At 52.8% G+C, this 17,147-nt stretch overlaps 7 protein-coding genes; 1 reads left to right on the forward strand and 6 right to left on the reverse strand.

The window, feature by feature from the left end:
* Window positions 1-1,149: 1,149 nt before the first annotated feature.
* Window positions 1,150-1,764, reverse strand: RCC_07696 (uncharacterized protein; the record flags this gene model as incomplete). Its single annotated transcript, XM_023772950.1, has 1 exon — window positions 1,150-1,764. The coding sequence occupies one exon, from the start codon at window positions 1,762-1,764 to the stop codon at window positions 1,150-1,152; it is 615 nt and encodes a 204-aa protein (XP_023628718.1).
* Window positions 1,765-2,131: 367 nt separating this feature from the next.
* Window positions 2,132-2,366, reverse strand: RCC_07697 (uncharacterized protein; the record flags this gene model as incomplete). XM_023772951.1 has 2 exons in its annotated part: window positions 2,132-2,287; window positions 2,349-2,366. 2 exons carry the CDS (start codon window positions 2,364-2,366, stop codon window positions 2,132-2,134), a joined length of 174 nt encoding a protein of 57 aa, XP_023628719.1.
* Window positions 2,367-3,670: 1,304 nt separating this feature from the next.
* RCC_07698 (probable fatty acid elongase (FEN1)) lies at window positions 3,671-4,777 on the reverse strand (the record flags this gene model as incomplete). XM_023772952.1 has 2 exons in its annotated part: window positions 3,671-4,300; window positions 4,367-4,777. 2 exons carry the CDS (start codon window positions 4,775-4,777, stop codon window positions 3,671-3,673), a joined length of 1,041 nt encoding a protein of 346 aa, XP_023628720.1.
* A 796-nt stretch (window positions 4,778-5,573) lies between these two features.
* RCC_07699 (related to WD40 repeat-containing protein) lies at window positions 5,574-7,769 on the reverse strand (the record flags this gene model as incomplete). XM_023772953.1 has 4 exons in its annotated part: window positions 5,574-5,679; window positions 5,738-5,885; window positions 5,941-7,055; window positions 7,126-7,769. 4 exons carry the CDS (start codon window positions 7,767-7,769, stop codon window positions 5,574-5,576), a joined length of 2,013 nt encoding a protein of 670 aa, XP_023628721.1.
* A 2,255-nt stretch (window positions 7,770-10,024) lies between these two features.
* Window positions 10,025-10,437, reverse strand: RCC_07700 (uncharacterized protein; the record flags this gene model as incomplete). XM_023772954.1 has 2 exons in its annotated part: window positions 10,025-10,330; window positions 10,384-10,437. 2 exons carry the CDS (start codon window positions 10,435-10,437, stop codon window positions 10,025-10,027), a joined length of 360 nt encoding a protein of 119 aa, XP_023628722.1.
* Window positions 10,438-11,343: 906 nt separating this feature from the next.
* On the reverse strand, window positions 11,344-14,148 carry RCC_07701 (uncharacterized protein; the record flags this gene model as incomplete). Its single annotated transcript, XM_023772955.1, has 1 exon — window positions 11,344-14,148. The coding sequence occupies one exon, from the start codon at window positions 14,146-14,148 to the stop codon at window positions 11,344-11,346; it is 2,805 nt and encodes a 934-aa protein (XP_023628723.1).
* Window positions 14,149-15,331: 1,183 nt separating this feature from the next.
* RCC_07702 (related to art-4 protein) lies at window positions 15,332-16,750 on the forward strand (the record flags this gene model as incomplete). Its single annotated transcript, XM_023772956.1, has 1 exon — window positions 15,332-16,750. One exon carries the CDS (start codon window positions 15,332-15,334, stop codon window positions 16,748-16,750), a length of 1,419 nt encoding a protein of 472 aa, XP_023628724.1.
* Window positions 16,751-17,147: the final 397 nt, after the last annotated feature.

Raw genomic sequence — 17,147 nt, forward strand, 5'->3', positions numbered from 1 at the left:
CTTCTTCGAGCTCCCTGCAGCTGGCCTCCTTGAACACGTCGACACTCGAGCGGCGGGGCTTGCAAAGCGAGGTGCAGGACTGCTGTCGCTGACCTCGTGCCGTTGTCCGTCATCATTGGTCGATGCCGACGGAGCCGTCGTTGCGATGCATGATTCGTCGCAACATCTTGCCAGTCCTCGTGAGGGTGGCCTGCAACATGCGACCGCGACGGCTAACCTTGCTGAGCTGTAGGTAGGGTAGTCATCCGGGACGCGCATTATTCCACTCCGGTGCGTCGAGATGCTGTAACGATCCACTTATCAAGGCCCATCGCACAAACATGTCGTGTTCAGACAGACGCCGTTTTGTTTTCAAAGTCGGTCTGTCGTGGCAAGAAGCTGCGGCAGATTCCCACTTGCCGCAACGCAAGTATGTTGTGCGACTGTGAAGATAACGGCGCTGCTCATGGGAGAATTGACCCACGAAAAGAACCTTCAAACGCATGACTTGAAAGAAGTTTGGAAGCTACGGTCTACCAAGAATCACCACCTTGATGCGGTCGCCATTGACTCGCTCTCAAGCAACATGGGCCGTAGAGACCACAATCATCGTCAACATGAGAATGTTCAAGAGAACAAGTTACACGTCGTTGACGGCTCTCCCTCTGTCACTTACCTTCTCGAGCGATCCTGCCCGTGAAAAGGTCTCCAAAGCTTCAAGATCGGCGAAGTCTGTCACGAGCGCAACTCGGGAACAATATCGAGATGCCTGGTCTTATCTAAATTGATGACGACTCTCATGTCGACGGCTTTGACTACGACCACAGATTGGGACCCAACGCCGTCGTAGGTTCCAGTTTACAATTACATGGTATGTTGCTTTCGTCAAGCCTCTCATCAAGGTCAACTAGTTCTATATACTTTTCCTGCCAGCCAAACCTGGTTTCCATCGTCCTAGACTTCCGCTGCTGCCGATCTGCAATATCGATATCTGTTTTGCATGGTCATACCCTACGACCTCGAAGCTTTCTTCCTCAGAAACGTCCTGCCCGCGCGTGCTACCCCTTTATCCAAGTCGCTATATTGCTGATCCCACCAAACATCAACGCGATGCATCGACGACCGTGCTGTTCCCGTTGCCGAACGGCATCGAAGGACGTCCCTCGCCAGCTATCCGGCCAGTTGAGACCGGTCACTGCTGGCCGCTTGCAGATATTGCAGTATCGAGCAGTCATTGCACTGAATCAATTTTTGCAGATCTGCGACCTCCTGTTGGAGATTGCTCGCAGCTTCCACAGCTCGTGTTCTCTCCACCTCAAGCTCCTTGATGTACGTGGAGGCCGTGGCAATAATCATAGCTTTCGAGGGTAGTCGAGGCGGTAATGCGCTATCTTCGACGTCCGGCGAGCAGACATAGGCATTCTTGAGCGAAGGAAGCGACAGTCGTAGGGTCTCGATCTGAGTGTTGAGATTGTCTCGGTAGCGTCGCTCTATGACAGTATGCGGAATTCGACGATGTGGTCTTGTTGGTCGAGCAAGATTTGGTAGCATTGTTGCCTCTGACAGTGCTGGCTTGCCGCTAATAGAGTCTTCGGAATCACTGCTGGTCACAGCATTTGAATTGAAGCCACCTGACGAAAAGGACATTTGAGAATCGACGGGGTTGAGTGGCAGGGCTGGGCAGATGAGGTTGCTATTCTGACATTCCTGTGGTATGTTGCCCGACATACATTGGGCTGACGAGAAACAATTCGTGATTTCGAAAGGAGGCAAATCTGTGGTCATGATTGTGGTTGATGGTTGATGGTTGACGGCTGAAAGTTGAGTCCGACCTCATGGAGGTAATCGAGAAGATGGCGTGTGAGTTGACGTTGATATTGCAGCACCTACAGCAGATATATATCTTGTACTTCGAGCCCGTTCCACAGTGACGAGACTACCGTGAACGCACGCGTGGAGAGCTCTACGGCATTCTCCGGTTCTGGTATTCAAAGAATCGTGAAGAAGTTGGCCTTCTGTCGCTAAGAGAGCCGATAGGTCGCTTGACAGTCCATGTTCMACTCTGTCGGTGGTTTGCAAGGTATATGGTGAGAGATGTCACGCCACCCGCAGCGGCCAGCCACGGCCAGATCCACATCCGCATCCCGGAGACCTAGGCGGAATTCGCTCTCCGGCGTATTCTCGTGGTCGGTGTGAAGCCCGACTTGGCTGTTCTGCTCGACCGTGGTGGTTTGGAGTGGTACATGATGGTGCCCAGATACCATGTGGGTAGCGATTTGTCAACGATTGTCTTGACTCCTACAGTACTCTGCTGCATATTAGCTGTTGATGGCGCCCATTGGTACTGGCTGTACCCAGTGAGGACTCACCTGATACTTGAATTGCATGTGTGCAAATGCGAATGCTTCCACTGTCGGATCGTGCTTTTGGGCTGTTGTGTGTGGATCGTTGAGCTGCTGGCAGACACAGTCGGACGTTAGTTGCGGTGGGAGTTCGAAGTCGTGAATCTGCTTCGCCCACGATGTCTACTGGTGAGATGGTAGACCTTATACAAGAACATGTGATAGAGGGGACTAAAGATTCGTGAATCGCCTAAGCTCTTCTTCTTGTGGTCCATTCTCTTCGTGTCATCATGTACCGATGGGTGTTGCTCCGAACGTGGGCAGAAATTCGCATCTTCTGTCTGGGTTGCCGCAATGTCGTCGAGGTCAAGATTGTCATCGAGGGAAGAATGCCATCGAAACCTTTTGAATGTCGGCATGTACTTAATGGCCTGATCTCAACTCACTCAAGCCGTTGCATCGCCCCATGGGGTGATACTTCTCAAAGGCCAAGAGACACAAGACGCACATCCACGTGCCTTCCGTTGTACCGAGCCTGGGTCATGCGGCAGAGGATGTCGCAAATAAGCGTGATCGTTTTTTACCTTGGTCTCTACAATATCGTCGGCTCTGTGTTCCCAGCATGAGAAATGTAATGGTATATCCAGAGTATACTGCTAGTGCCCGTGATGGCCACGCCGTCCAAATGGGATTGCCGATGCGCGCCGCAGCGAGTGTGCTTTGCCGAGCTGTTATAGTAGGATACGAATATTGCCAGCGCATCTTCGCGGAAGCCATACTGACTTGCGCAAGGAGGGCTAAACAAGTGCCGCCAGACATTAGCGCTTGACAGTATGGTTTCGCTTAGGTGCAGCAGAACTGCCACGTCGTGCTCACCAAGCTCCGGGTGAGATTTGATGTGCTGTTCATTTCACTCGGCTCCGGCGTCTGCCACTCATCCCGCGCATGAACATCTTTTGTCGAGGTCAAATCGAGGTCGCCTCGGGAGCAGTGCGATCTGTTGTGATGTTATGTTCGCATTATGTATCTACTGTTAAGAATCCCAGTAAATACGATCTTTTCCTGCCCTTTCGTGCTATGATGCATCAATATCGTACAAAGTGTCTTGAACAAGCCTACCGACCTGCTCGCACTGTTATGCATTCAGCCAAACCTTCCCACGCCTGTACACCATTCGACCTACCCTATGATTTTTACACGAAGCTTGGCCAGCGGCCTGGTGTTCGAGCAGTATCCGCATCAATCGTTGCCTCCTCCTGCCGTTTTCGTTCTCTTTCAAACGCGAGCGCATCTTCCCAAGCGTGTACTGGAGAGACTGCTAACTCGAACGCACGCAGATCGTGAGGCTCCTAAGCCTTTCGCGATCTGGTTACGCGACCGGGAGTGCCGTTCTCCTTCCCGGTGCTGTATCCAGCAAGAGTCGATGGGCCTCCGCTCAATCGTCGCCTGACATCCTTGGCATCGGGCAACGGCTCATCCTTCATCTCCACAAGAGCACTGGTCGCGCGGCCTCTACCCTTCTTGACTGGCTTCTTGTATGTAGATGCRTAAAATCCAATGAAGAGGAACAGGTACGAGCTGAGGATTCCCATACCAGCAAAGGCTGCAAACTCCTCTCCAGCACAGATGCCATATGTTGGCAGCCATGGGAAGTACCGGGCGCTGAAGTAGGTGTATGACGCAAAGTAAACGAACCCGAGATCAATCACGAACTGGATGATCTGGAGCATGGTGATGTACTTTTTCCACCAAATCCTGATGCCACGTGCAGACTGGAAGTAATACCAGTACATGACAACATGGACCATCAAGTTCAGAGTGATTGGCACCCAGGACACCGCAGTGTGGCCGAGAAGCTGGGTGTAGCAGAGGAGGGCGGTGGCACCGTGGTGGTAGGTGTGGAGGAAGGTGAGCGGCTTCTTCTTGAGGAAGAGGAAGCATGTGTCGAGTAGCTCAAGGTACTTGGTGAGGTAGTTCAACTGGAGCAAAGGTCAGTCCTCATTTCCTCTCTGCGCTGCGCTGCGCATCTCCCGCTTCAAACTCACGTAGTAGAGAACCACAAGCTGCTGCGTCCAGCCACCATTGTAATGGCAGATCGCGTAGTAGACACCATTCCTCGTGACTGTTGGAATCAGCTGCTCCAAGAACAGCAGCAAGAGGGTGCCACTGATGGCCGTCAAGTAGAAGTTGTGGATCTTGAAGAAAAAGTTGAGCTTGAACGCCGGTCTTTCCCTCATAAACTCGCGTCCTCCAAAGATGATGATGTAGTAGGAGATCAGGAAAATCGCGGTTTCCGCCATGCTGGCCATTGGCGTCTTGCCGGACACGAAACGGAAGTCCTCCGGCGAGTAGCCACGGACAGCTTCAAATGCTTTCGCGAAGATGGGCCACAATGCGACGCCGAATGGTCTATCGAGGGTGGGAATGCCATATTCGAGCCAGTCTGGTTGCCCCATGTTGCTCGAGGGTGTATCGTATTTTGATGCAGCGTGCAGGAGCGCGTTGAGCTTGTGTCGGGATTCGAAGAGGTCGCGTGCGTTGAGGCTCGGTCGTGCAAGTTTGGGCGCGTCCTAAGGAGTGACGGGAAGAGAACAGACTGACTCGATGCCAGCGAAAAACTGTAAGGTCAGAAGCGGATGAGGTTGACGAGGAAGTGTTTATGCAGAATGAGGCTTAATAATAAGGGGTCGTGGAAAAAGGCCAATTTCACTCTTGGTGAGAGAGCCGGCGCCAGTTGGACACGCTTCTTGCCGAGTCCGATAACGAGGCGCCGAAGGGAACAGTATATAACTTTACAACGTTGTACGCGCCTTTCACATGCAAGCAATGATGTCCTTCACGTGTATTGCCCGCGGCGAGGCGTTCCTTCCTTTGAAAATGTGGTCTGTTGTCGGATGCAAGAACGATCTCCGACGAAACATCCATTTCAGGCGCATGACGACGTTGCCGCTACYTCCGGTCTTTTCTAAGCAGAAGGAGCTGCTGCTCAAGTTGGCCAATGCCACATCTTCCAATCAAAGCCCACATATATCCATGACAGCATCGTGTCTCTTAGCGAGGTGGAGGAGATGGCATAGTATACAGTGCATTCACAGGAACGAGACATGTCAACACTAAGGAGGATCTTGGACAAATACCAATCGCGTGAGTGAAGATACTTACATATCTCTCAGAGGCCCCTTCAGGCCACCTCGACGATCATCAATGTAAATAATAAGTGGTCATACGCTTCGATTACCTCGTGTTGCTGATTCATCTTCGCTCGCTGATACCACTGAGCGGCCTTGATGCTCCGCCCAACGCTGCTATATCAGAAACAGAATCAGGTCTTCGCCCTGAGGCAGATAATGATGACCATCTGGTACGATTCGTTAGTAATGGTCGTTCTCTGCGGCCAACATTCCGAGACGACTTACATCCGCACTCTGCGGTCGTCACCAGCGCTCGCAAATATGGCCGGGTTGGTGGGATGCCAAGCTACCGCATTGACAGGCCCTGGAGCATGTGCGTCCAGCGCAGCAACCTGCATTCCGGTTTGTCGCCGCCAAATGTAGACTCTCGAGTCTGGGTCCAATGTTAGCAACACTTCAAATCCATTTCTCTCCATCGATACACATACCCTCGCTGCCACTAATGATAAATCCTTCGCCCGCGCCTCCAAATGCACTTCGAATGACATACTCCTTTTGCACCACGCCTTCATACCTGCACACCACCTCGCCGGTTTCAGAGTCCAGCGCTACTACTCGACCCTCGTTCATGTTGACCAGCAGTAGTTCCCCGTCACTTGAGAAGTTGGTCGAGCTGAGTTTATCGTCCATGCTCCATTCTGCAATCTTGCAGTACTGCTGCGCTGGGTCCAGAGAGTATAGCATGATCCTATTGTGGCTTGTGGCTGCAGCCATGCGTGTACCAGCAGAGTTGACGGTGCAATCAGCGATACGAAAACTAGGCGGTTGTTCCTCCAATGRGGCGTTCCAGGGAGGATCCCGCCAGGAATGGATCTGAGAATTCCTTACGACATTTGGGCCTTCGCCCTGTTGACCAGCGTCCGGTCGGAGGCTGTACAGGCCCAATGGTCTTTCAGAGCCGTGAGAGCCAATGACGAAACGCTCGGAGTCCGGAAGCCATGCACACGCCGTTACGGAGTAGTCGAAGTGGTCTGCGTGGGCGACTCTCTTCCCATTCCTGGTGTTGACTACCACAAATTCGCTGGTCTTACTGCAGATTATGAGGTAGAGATTGTTGGGTGAAAATGCAATTGAGCAGATGCCTCGTTCATCGCTCGATGTGCTGGACGCACTACTGCCCTGACGACTTCGTTCAAATTCGCGGATTTCATGCAGGATGCTCCATCTACCAGTCTCGTACACGCAGACCAGCCCGTCCCTACCGGCAGTGGCAAGCATAGATCCGTCGCGACTGAAGTCTAGCAGCCATACCTCATCCGAATGATGTCGCAGCTCGAGTTTCGTGTGTAATGGAAAGTCTTCCGCGAGGCAATCGTGATCGGTGTATAGACTGGGCTGAAGTGTTGTGTTGTGATACCGGCAATTCTCTATCTGCTCGTCCTGTACCATGGACAGTAAGGTAGCAAGACGATGCTCAGGAATCATCACGGATGGTGAGATCGCCTTGGATATCTGTGAGAGCAGAACACTTCGGCTTTGCCCTTCCACGCCATCCCAATCAGCCCGGCCTCGAAGATCTGATGCCGAAGGACACATCACAAGGCTGCAGAACCTTTTGTCAGCAATGCAACGTCTAAATGAGCTCGCACCTACCGCCTTTTGACAACACGTACCTTGAGAGGAAATGCAAACGCCCGACATCGGTTTTCAGAGGGGTGAGTTCCGATCGTAAAACGATCAGAGCTGAGGTGAGATCCCGGCGTTCCAGCAGCTCGAGATACTTCTGCTGTCGGAGGCAGAGTCTCAAATATGTGACATCGGCGCCTTCCGCCAGCGGGAGTCCTTGTCTTGATGTGCCATTGTGAGCCCCGCCGCTCTTCCGCCATGTTACGTTGTGGGAGTCCCCGTTTCCAACGAGTACTCCGCCTCCGTCAAGCTCGGCTGAGTCTGTTCCAAATAACAGAGACTCTGCTTCATCCCACTCCCCACCCAAAACTGCGGTCCTAAACGCAGCAACGCTGGGTATCTCCAGCTCGTAGCCACTTTCTCGTGAGAGCTGTTCCGCAGCTCCTCGGTATCCCAAATCGCTTAGACTCTGCAGCAGTATTCGTGTGACTTCTTCTCTATCGTGGCCAAAGAAGGGTTCCTCATTTTGTACTGCTATTGCGTTGTCGGTGTGCCCATTGGTGTAATGTCCGTTTGTTTCGCTCTTAACGGAACTGTTGGTTGGCGGAGAAGAGCCGTTGAGAGATAAGCCGTTGATCGAAGGTCGTTGCTGCGTTCTGAGACTGTGTTCGGTGGCGTGGTCAGGCCGCATAGTCCCGTCTACAGGGGATACGGCTTGCTCGTTCGAACCACGGACTCGCTTCCTGGGATGACTACCAGAAGCGACGGCACTGCCCGACGCAGAAATAGAAGAACTTCTGCGGCGCTTGCGTAAGGGATCGATGTGGGCAGTAGCCGTCGGCTCGGCGTGGACAGATTCGCGTCCCGAGGGTACACCAGTGGCGGTCAACGAGTGTGCTTGATGTTGGTACGATTGGGCAGTAGAGGGTGGTGCTTGAGAAGAGTCCTGGGCAGGATGTGCGATTGAGGCTGTGGATGGGACGGCGGAGGCGATGGGAGGGGAGGAGGAGTGGTTGGGTTGCTCAGTATCCAGCGTGCTGGCTTCGTGGGTAATTAGGCGGGTCCTATGCTGGCCTGGGAGCGGCCGCAGACATGGACCTCGGACTGTTGGCTGCCAGAAGTGCTGCGGAGAGCCGTTGGTGGAAAGAAGCAGCGCTCGTAAGCTGCGTCCTAGATGTGGGAATCCGTGAGAGGATGCGTAGAGTGAGCTACAATCGAACAGCTATGGTTGCGGCAAATGTCCGGCTTCTGAATGTTTCGTAAGCTCAGTTGACGCTGTCGATGTTGGTGTCTTGGTCAGTGGGTAGATCCTCCGCGTTCAGTGATAAGGTGGTCAAGACAGGTGCGAAGGCATGAGGTGCATGGGGAAGGAAGCCCATGAGATCGTCGGAGCTCATCATCACGCTAGACAAACATCATCATGCGAGCCCAATGACATACACGCCTTCAATCTGATGTGCAGCCTATTGTACTTAAGAACTTCTCATCGTTCTTCTACAAATCACCCGGGAAGCACCTTGGTAGGCACCTTGTTGGACGCCGTTTCATCAAAGTTCTCAAAGAGCGTCCTTGAGAAATGTCTTGGATCTCGCATACATCACACGACTCATCATTGCGGGGACTTGATAAGACATCAGCTGGGACAACCGCTTGAACCGCGTATCTATCCCGAACCACGATAGCAGACGCTGCCGTTACGCTCTGCTTCCTAACAGTGATGATCACGCGTCTCGTGTCACGCGTGATCACGGCGCCTTTTAGAGCGGTGGACATTTAGCTTCGACAGCTCGAATGAGCATGGGCCTGGACCTTTGCCGACGACGGCATCAAATGTGCCATGTCTTGCACATGGTTACCTCTATGTTATCCTCTTCGCACATCGACGACGAAAGACGTTGCCAGTACTTCTTGTTGCATTGGAAGGTCTGACTATGTACAGATCTAGAACATACTGTGTTCTCTACCACTTTCCCTTGTTTTTCGAATCTTCCTGGGACTCGCGCTTTTTGCTCGAATCTGCAGATTGGGACTCTCCACCCACGTATCTCGCGGATGTCTCTTCATGACACCAGCTCTAGTACTAAGTCTCACGGGAGATATTCGAGCCTCCAACTCTGCAGCATTATCCACATCCCAGCTCGATGGAAACCCTGAGCTGCTATGATTTGGTCCAGGAGCCGATGTAGTGTTGTTTAAATGGATGTCTCCGAGTACTGATGTGCTGCCACTAGGACTCAGCGTTCCACCGCTTTCACTTAGAGCTGGCRGAGAGCCGCCGCTTGTGCTGCGACTGTAAACGCTTGACAGGGAATCCTTCCTGTTCAGTGCCGCCAGGTGTAGCTCCATCAAAGCTCGAGAAGGCTTGGTGACGGGCTCCGTCACAAAGCTGCGGGTCCGAGTTAGTCTTGACGGGCGTTGAGGTAGATAGGTGGTATTCTGCGACGTCATAGGCGATTGGTACCTGTAAGGTATGTACGCGGGGAGAGGCGGCAACGGTGACGAAGGCGGTCGAGGCACGAAGTTGCTGACTTTATGACAGCGAAGCGTCATCGTTGACGGCCATGGCGTAACGATCGAAGGGGGTAGCGAAGTCTTCGACGTAGATATGCCTAGACCCAGGGCATTCTTTGGGCATGGAGGGAGTAATTTAGCCGAACTCTTCCTGGGAACCATGGCTGTATCAGGCGAGCTACAGCTGCGCCGTGATGTAAGGGCCTCTGTTTCAACTGAGGTAGAGGATCTGCACTTGAATGACACTTCGGACCGCATGGCAAATTTTGCGGTCTTGTGGTGGGGAAGAAATAAAGGAAGAAGGCGGTGCTCTTCAACAATGCCGAACAGATGGCATCTGAATGGCCCTTCTACTCGGTCCAGCAGAACGACGAGTATGCCGGACACAATCCTGGAGTTATCAGCTGCAGTTCCCCATCTCGGAATGAGAACAACTTACAAGGCCACGAAGCTGGCGAGTATCCCAGTGCGGTTCAAGATGCAAGTTACACCCTTGTCCAGAGGCATCACGTCCAATGTTCCCGCGCTCGTTGTACTCAACACGCACAACGGCTGGCGACTAGTTGTTGCGGTGATGCTGAGAGCGGCAGATATCAACCAGAGCGTGGCCAGAACTCGCAAAGTGAACCTTGCCAAACTCCGAAGTGTATCCGCTCTCTCGCACTGCATCATGTTCCTGGCCGAGGTGTTCAATCTAGTTGTAGTGGTGTGCAATATTACATAGGATATGGAGACGATGCTCTGAAATGTTCTGTGAGCTGTTGCCTCGAGCCTCAAGCGAATGACAAACTTACAGATACTAGTAGAAGTACCACTGAAGGGATATCTTTGACAGAGATCACACCCATAATCAAAGTGTACATCGTGCTTGCCGCAATATAAAGTGCCGTCCATAGGAGAACGTGTTGGCAAAGCACAACGGCAGCTCGTCCAACAGTCGACCGGGAGCTCTTCAGTCTTGTTGCTGTGCTCTTGTTCGCAAGCCTCCGTGTGTCCATCGCGATGGCGTCGTACGGAGTCCGAATGATATTGTCGTCCGCTGTCGTCCAGCAAAGCCTAAGGTTTCGTGTACAGTTCAACTTCCGTCGCAGCTTCAGGTCACTTTTTGGATTTCAGGTACTTTGCGCGAAGAGCGCGGCAAACTGCCGATAACGGAATCGATACTGCTACCAGCCACTCTGTCGCGTCAGGTAACACACGCGCTGGCTGGAAGAGCACGCATGAACGTACATTCCAGACGGCGGGCCAGGAATGTATGTTCACTCGAGGATGCCAAGACTTGATCGGCGAACAGCATCGAATTGGAAACTAGTTCCTGTACAGTCAGATCATGAACTTGAATACACTCCTTGCTGTAATTGATGATGATGATGGTGGTGGTAGTGATGCTTGCTGATAGGACTGCGAGTGTTTCAAAGTTCTCGCGAAGTGAATGAGCAGGACAAGGCAGGCGTTTTACCCTCATATCAAATGATGTAGAGACGATGCATGCGTGGTGTCCATAATTTTTCAAGTCCATGCCTAAAGGCGCCGTCCAGCTGATCAGAAAATCTGCAAGCAGGGTGAGAAAATTCGTTATGTCCAACAAATGATACAACGATTGATAAGATTGTTACTCGCAGGTTCTCGCTGCCGCTTGCTTGGTTGGCGCTGCCTGCATGCCACTGTTGCCGATACTGATACAGCCGTGTAGTCATCCTGTCGATATATTGGAAAAGAACATAACCTTCGACAAATCCTTTCCTTCTCATGTCTCACTTCTCTCGATCAACGATAGGCGCCGGAATGCCTTCGGATCTCTGGACCTTATTCAACAAGCTGCCATTGGCAAATGTGTCGTTGTAGTTGAGATCAACTAGTGGCTTGCCATTCGCACGACTACCGTCGATGACGCCGCGGCCTTTGCTGTGTCCTCCCCATCCTTGCTTCTCTTGAGCACCGAGCAAGCCTTCACCAGTGAACGCCGTTTGGGCTGGCTGACGATGCTGCGAGAAGCCGCGTTGGAGCGGTTGTGAAGACTGTGAGACGGACCCTGAGCCATTGAGGCCGTCATCTGCCATGCCGTACGGTAGAGTGTTCTCGCCAGGCTGGCCCCTGATCTTTTTGACATTTGCATCGCCAACAGTTGGCACGGCCTGTGACCCACAGCGCCGCCAATCAGTACTCGCAGGAACTCCCATCAAGTCTTCGGGCGACGTCGCGCTGTCAATCAGCCCACCGCCACCGGTGTTTCCTGGAACAAAGCCCTTGCCCATTGCTTTCTTTGAGAACTGCGGTGCTTCGCGATGTTCTGGTGTGAGGTCGATGAGCGGCTTGGGCTTTTCCCGTACGACCGATCCCGTGCGTTGCAGTCCACCTGAGTCGCCACGCCTACGGCCTGTCTCGCGGTCACGAGTGGAGCCAGAGCGTTTCACTTCACCGGCCCCATGACCCTGTCGGCGCATAGAGGACTGCCTTTTGACTCCGCCAGCAGCTGCGAGCTCGCCGTCTTTACCATCGATGCGGCCATTGAGCAGATTCGGCCCCGCTGTCCAAGGATCTTCTGGCTGAGCCTCCTTCTCCTCGTAATTCTTTCGACGTTGTGAGTATTGCCGCCCGAGCAGGCCAGTGTTCTTGAACTCGGCAGATTCCGCACGGCGCTCGGTCACCGCGCTTCGCTTGTTGACAGAGTCGTTTCTTTGGAGGTTCGCCAGGGGCTCGTCGTCTTTGAGTTGTCTTCCGGCTGGGACTGTACGTTTATTGACAGATCCATTTCTTTGTAGGTTTGCCAAGGGTTCATCATCTTTGAGCTGCGCCTTTTGGGTAAGCACGCCTGGCGGATTCCTCCTCCTCGCCGTTGAATTCCTCCTCTCGGGAGAGACGTTCACATCGAATTGGTTGGCAGACTTTGTAAATGCTGTCTCCTGGCTTGATCCTGTTGGCTCCGGCTTCTCAAACACCTCCAAGTCGATCAGAGGCTTGAAGGAGCCGAGTTGATAGTGCGACCCCACAGAGTCTTGTACACGATGCGTTTTTGCGTTCTCGTTGCTTACTTGTCGTTCGGCACGTGTGACTGCTGCTGTGGCTGCTGGCTTTGGCTCTTCTTTCATGCCTTCGCCCAATACGTTGACCAGATACCAACTACGCCACCCTTGTATGGCTTTGTGGAAACTTTCAGCAGTAGGTTTGTYGCCCGTTGCAAAAAAGTGAACAAAGTTGTCGGTAGTCTCAAACATGCTCGTCTTTTGCTGGCTCTTGATCGCATAACAAAGCTTTTTGGGGGGCTTGATCTTCTTCTTCAGCTTCTCTGGCGTCGGCGTGTATACGTCGAAGTCGCTTAGATGACACACGTTCGCAACTTCCTTCATCTTGTCTGCTTCCTTTTGACAAACGATCTGACCGTCGGGGCGAAGAATCACAAACCGTTTTTCCCACTTGCCCATCTTCTGAGAGTAAAACAGATACCAGCTCTGCTCCTCGGGTCTATCCTTGGGCACACCTGCCATGGTGAGTTCCGGCTCCACAATCCCGGACGCGGGATCAACCAACAGCAAACTATTCTGTTTATCACTGTCCCAGCTATTCATCACGCTCCGCACATATTCGTATCTTCGCAATGGTCGCTGGACGCCGACAGTGCTGAAGTATTCCAGCAGCACCGCAGACTTGACATCGATATTGCCTGACATGCAGATAGACGCACTTTTGATAATGTCCACAGAGGTGGTGGTGGGTGTGACTGGGAAGACTCGCTGCGATCGTCCAAACTCCACCAGAACTAGTCTGTCACCAGCGTTGACTGCAGAGACCGGAGCATCAATCCCAGGAACGATGCCACCTCCGCCAGGACGAATAGGTAGGAGCTCTCCCTTCGAGTCTCGCGCCCGCGGGATAGCCGCTCCGGCAGGCAATGCTTCTCCCCTCTTTCGCTTAAACCAACCTCCAAAGCAGCCTGTGTCAGCTTCTGCTTCATCATAGTGCGGCAGTTCAGTCAAGCTCCTTGTGGCTCGAATCTGTCCAGACTGTGGAGGGCCATCATGACGAACAGGCTTTTCCGTCGCTTTTGGCGGCGGGAAGAGGTCCCCGACAGGGACAGAAGAGGGTGTTGGAGGGGAGCGCGATTGAACGAGCTCGTTGGATTGCTCGCGATTGAGCCTGCGGTGTCCACTGTTCATTGCCAGAGTGTCCTCCTCGTCTTTGAAATCACCCGCACTGACCTCTGCTGACGGAGAGACAAGCCGGTCATCAGACTGCTTAGTGTTGGAGCTCGTCTGGCGCAGTTGCGGTGGCTTTTGTGCTAATGGAACCTGATTTAGCGGCTTTTGCGGCGACTGGCGATTTTTCGAGTGGTACCGCGAGGGCATTTCGGGTTGCGACTGTAGGGTTGGCTGCTGTGCATGCTCTGCAGATGTGCTTACTGCAGTCCCCGGTCGACGATGGTAGCGGGACTTGCTACGGACCACGCCGTCGACCCCCTGCGGACTAGGAGCTTGGTCCGGCCCTTGGAGTCCTTCGGCGGATACCTTTCGACGTTGCGATTTGTATCGCGAGGGCCTCGTGATGGTGGCCATCTCCGCCATGCCGCATGAGGCTGCCGCGGTCGCAGCACTCTTCAAGTCACTCTCAAAAGTTGCGACAGACAGGTTTAGTATGCAGGGCCCTGGAGTATGCAGACCGGAGTATTGACGCGAGCGGCAAGGATACCTTGTCAATCACAAGATACGCTTTGCGGAGATCGATTGGGAAACCTGGCCAGCACGAGGTGTGTTTTTCGACTGCGAGAGGGAGTGAGAGTCGAATGCGACATCTGTGCTCGACCAGGTGCGGGACTATGGCGAGGTTTGGCGTTTGCGACAGTTTCCACACGCGACATTAACCCCTGCTTGACGGAGACGCTAATGCTAGGTCGCGCTGGATGCAAGTCGTGGCTGTGGTGGCGTAAGGTATGCGAGACTGTTGCAACTAGTTGTGAGGAACCGGTGGTACGATGGATATTACGTCTCTGCGGAAGCAACTGGAACACATCATTATTACATGTATGCAGTCGATGAGGAAATCTCGTAGGATCAACGCAAAGTGTCAATTGCAATGTGTGTTTTGTAGGTGGCACTCGCCTCGAAATCCTCGGCAGCCAAGGCGGACCTGTGCACCGTTCCCCACAGATCTGCAATGGCCGTCTTGAGGCATTTCTTGTGAGGGAATGTAACGATTGGTGGGAGTGATGTACAAGGAGGAAAGCTGTACGCTTTTCACGATCATAAATATCAATCAGCCCCACGATCATCGGCGTCGAGGATCTTTCGCTTTGCAGTCACTTTCGTGGTTGCCCTCGGTGGAGAGGAGAGGATACCTAAGGTAGGCTGTAAGTGTCTGCTTTACGATAAGTCACAACTTGTAATCCACTACTTGGCAATTCGGCCAACGTGAAACGCAATCAACGGCGGTAACTAGATCTTGGCGGAATGCACCTACGATCCCGAAGGTTGGATCGTCCAGATACACGATGGGATGTAAGAAGGCCATTTCAAATCATGCTCGGCATTTGAGTATGCTCCTGAACAAGAGCTGTCTCGGGGCAGATATCGTCGGGAAGGGCCAGAATCCATGCCTCGTTCGTTCAGAGATATCTGGGTGTGACATACTAAAATCTTGCAAAGATAGGCGTTGGGTGAAGATGTGGATACCTAGTTCTGTCGTTGTCGCCCTATGGGATGGCTTCCGGCTCGGCCCAACTGCCGAGTTTTTAGGTTTCTCAGTCAGAAAATGCCTAAAATCTTCCAGCGCAGCGGAGTCAACATTACCTCTGCAGGCAAGGAAGCAAGATACAGAGTCATGGCGACCGACAAACCCGTCCACACAGTAGTGCTGGACACGGGAGCAATCATCAAAAATGATCCTTCCGTTTCCACCCTCCTCAGCCAAACTGAAAATATCATAACCGTGCCTGCAATCATAACGGAGATCAAAGATGCCGCGACAAGATCTCGAGTGGAAACCACATTACGACCATTCCTGTCACTCAGATCACCGACGCCGGCAAGCGTGAAGGTCATCACCGATTTCGCGCGCAAGACTGGCGATTTGGCTGTGCTAAGCAAACCTGATATTCAAATCATCGCTCTCACTTACGAACTTGAATGCGAGCGGAATGGTGGCGATTGGAGGTTGCGGCGGGTGCCCGGACAGAAAGGTCTCAACGGTGCGCCTCCTGCCAGAACGGAAGGCCAGGGCAATGGAGAGACCGAGGCAGCGAAGTCAGAAGACACTGTTACGGAGTCGAGTGAGCAATCCGAAGCAAAGGCCTCGGAGCCTGCAGCTGTTGAGACTGGCGTTGATGTTCCAGATTCTATCAATCTAGAGCGCAGTGGAGATGTTAAAGAGTCTGAGGCGCTGCTAATTCCTGCCGAAATCGCACAAGATCCGGATGTCGTCGTTCAGATCACCTCAGCACTGGAGTCAGCGAACCTTGCAGACAAGGGCGAACCTGCATCTGACCATCTCGAATCRCAAGAGGCTTCTGGAGAGGCTCCGGATGATCCAGACTCTGATTCAGATGGCGGTGGCTGGATCACTCCAGGCAACCTGAAGAAGAAGCAGGCCGAAGATGCATCAGCTTCAACAAAGCAGATTGCGGAACCCAAGACAATGCAAGTTGCAGTTCTGACGTCCGACTTTGCCATGCAGAACGTGATCCTGCAGATGAACCTCAACCTACTGTCACCTTCAATGGCTCGCGTCAAGCATCTCAAGACGTATGTGATGCGATGTCACGCCTGCTTCAACACCTCTAAAGATCTGAGCAAACAGTTCTGCGGACGATGTGGACAGCCATCTTTGACAAGAGTGTCCTGTTCAACCAACGCGAATGGAGAGTTTAAGCTACACTTGAAGAAGAACATGCAGTGGAACAGCCGTGGAGATCGCTACAGCATCCCGAAGCCAGTGCATGGGTCTTCTAATGGGCGAATCAAAGGAGGCGGTAAAGGAGGTTGGGGTAATGACTTGATCCTGGCAGAGGATCAAAAAGAGTACCAGCACGCGGCGGTGCTTGAGAAAAGGCATAAGGAGAGGAATTTGATGGACGAGGATTACTTGCCCAGCATTTTGACCGGCGACAGAGCGAAGTCTGGAGGCCGAGTTCGCGTCGGGGCTGGAAGAAGTGTGAACTCGAAAAAGCGATGAGCAACTCCGTGTGGGCGGAATTACGATAGAGCAGTCACTGGACGTATATCTCGCTGTGTTGCACCATCAAAGGACTGGATGACCTGGGTATGTTAGTCGGAATTGGAGGCCCATGACATGGTCGATCGAGGGCTGGAGGCTGAAGTGGAAAACGTTCAGTATAGAGCGACGGTAGCATATTTTGATGATGTTATGATGTTGAGGTCGGCATAAATGTTGGTCCAGTAGTCTTCCATCTACGACGATCAGCCACCGTGTTGTGTTGTTGATTGATGCAATTGTTCTGAGGTGTCTAGATTTGCATGTGACAGAGTCTCGGCAGAGTGAATGAACTCAGACAGGCTGCCACGAAAGTCCCCGCCAACCTTCAGCGAACCGCCATCGACGCTCTCGCCAA

This window comes from Ramularia collo-cygni (genome assembly GCF_900074925.1).
Source record: "Ramularia collo-cygni strain URUG2 genome assembly, contig: RCC_scaffold12, whole genome shotgun sequence".
In the NCBI taxonomy this organism is placed as follows: Eukaryota; Fungi; Ascomycota; class Dothideomycetes; order Mycosphaerellales; family Mycosphaerellaceae; genus Ramularia; species Ramularia collo-cygni.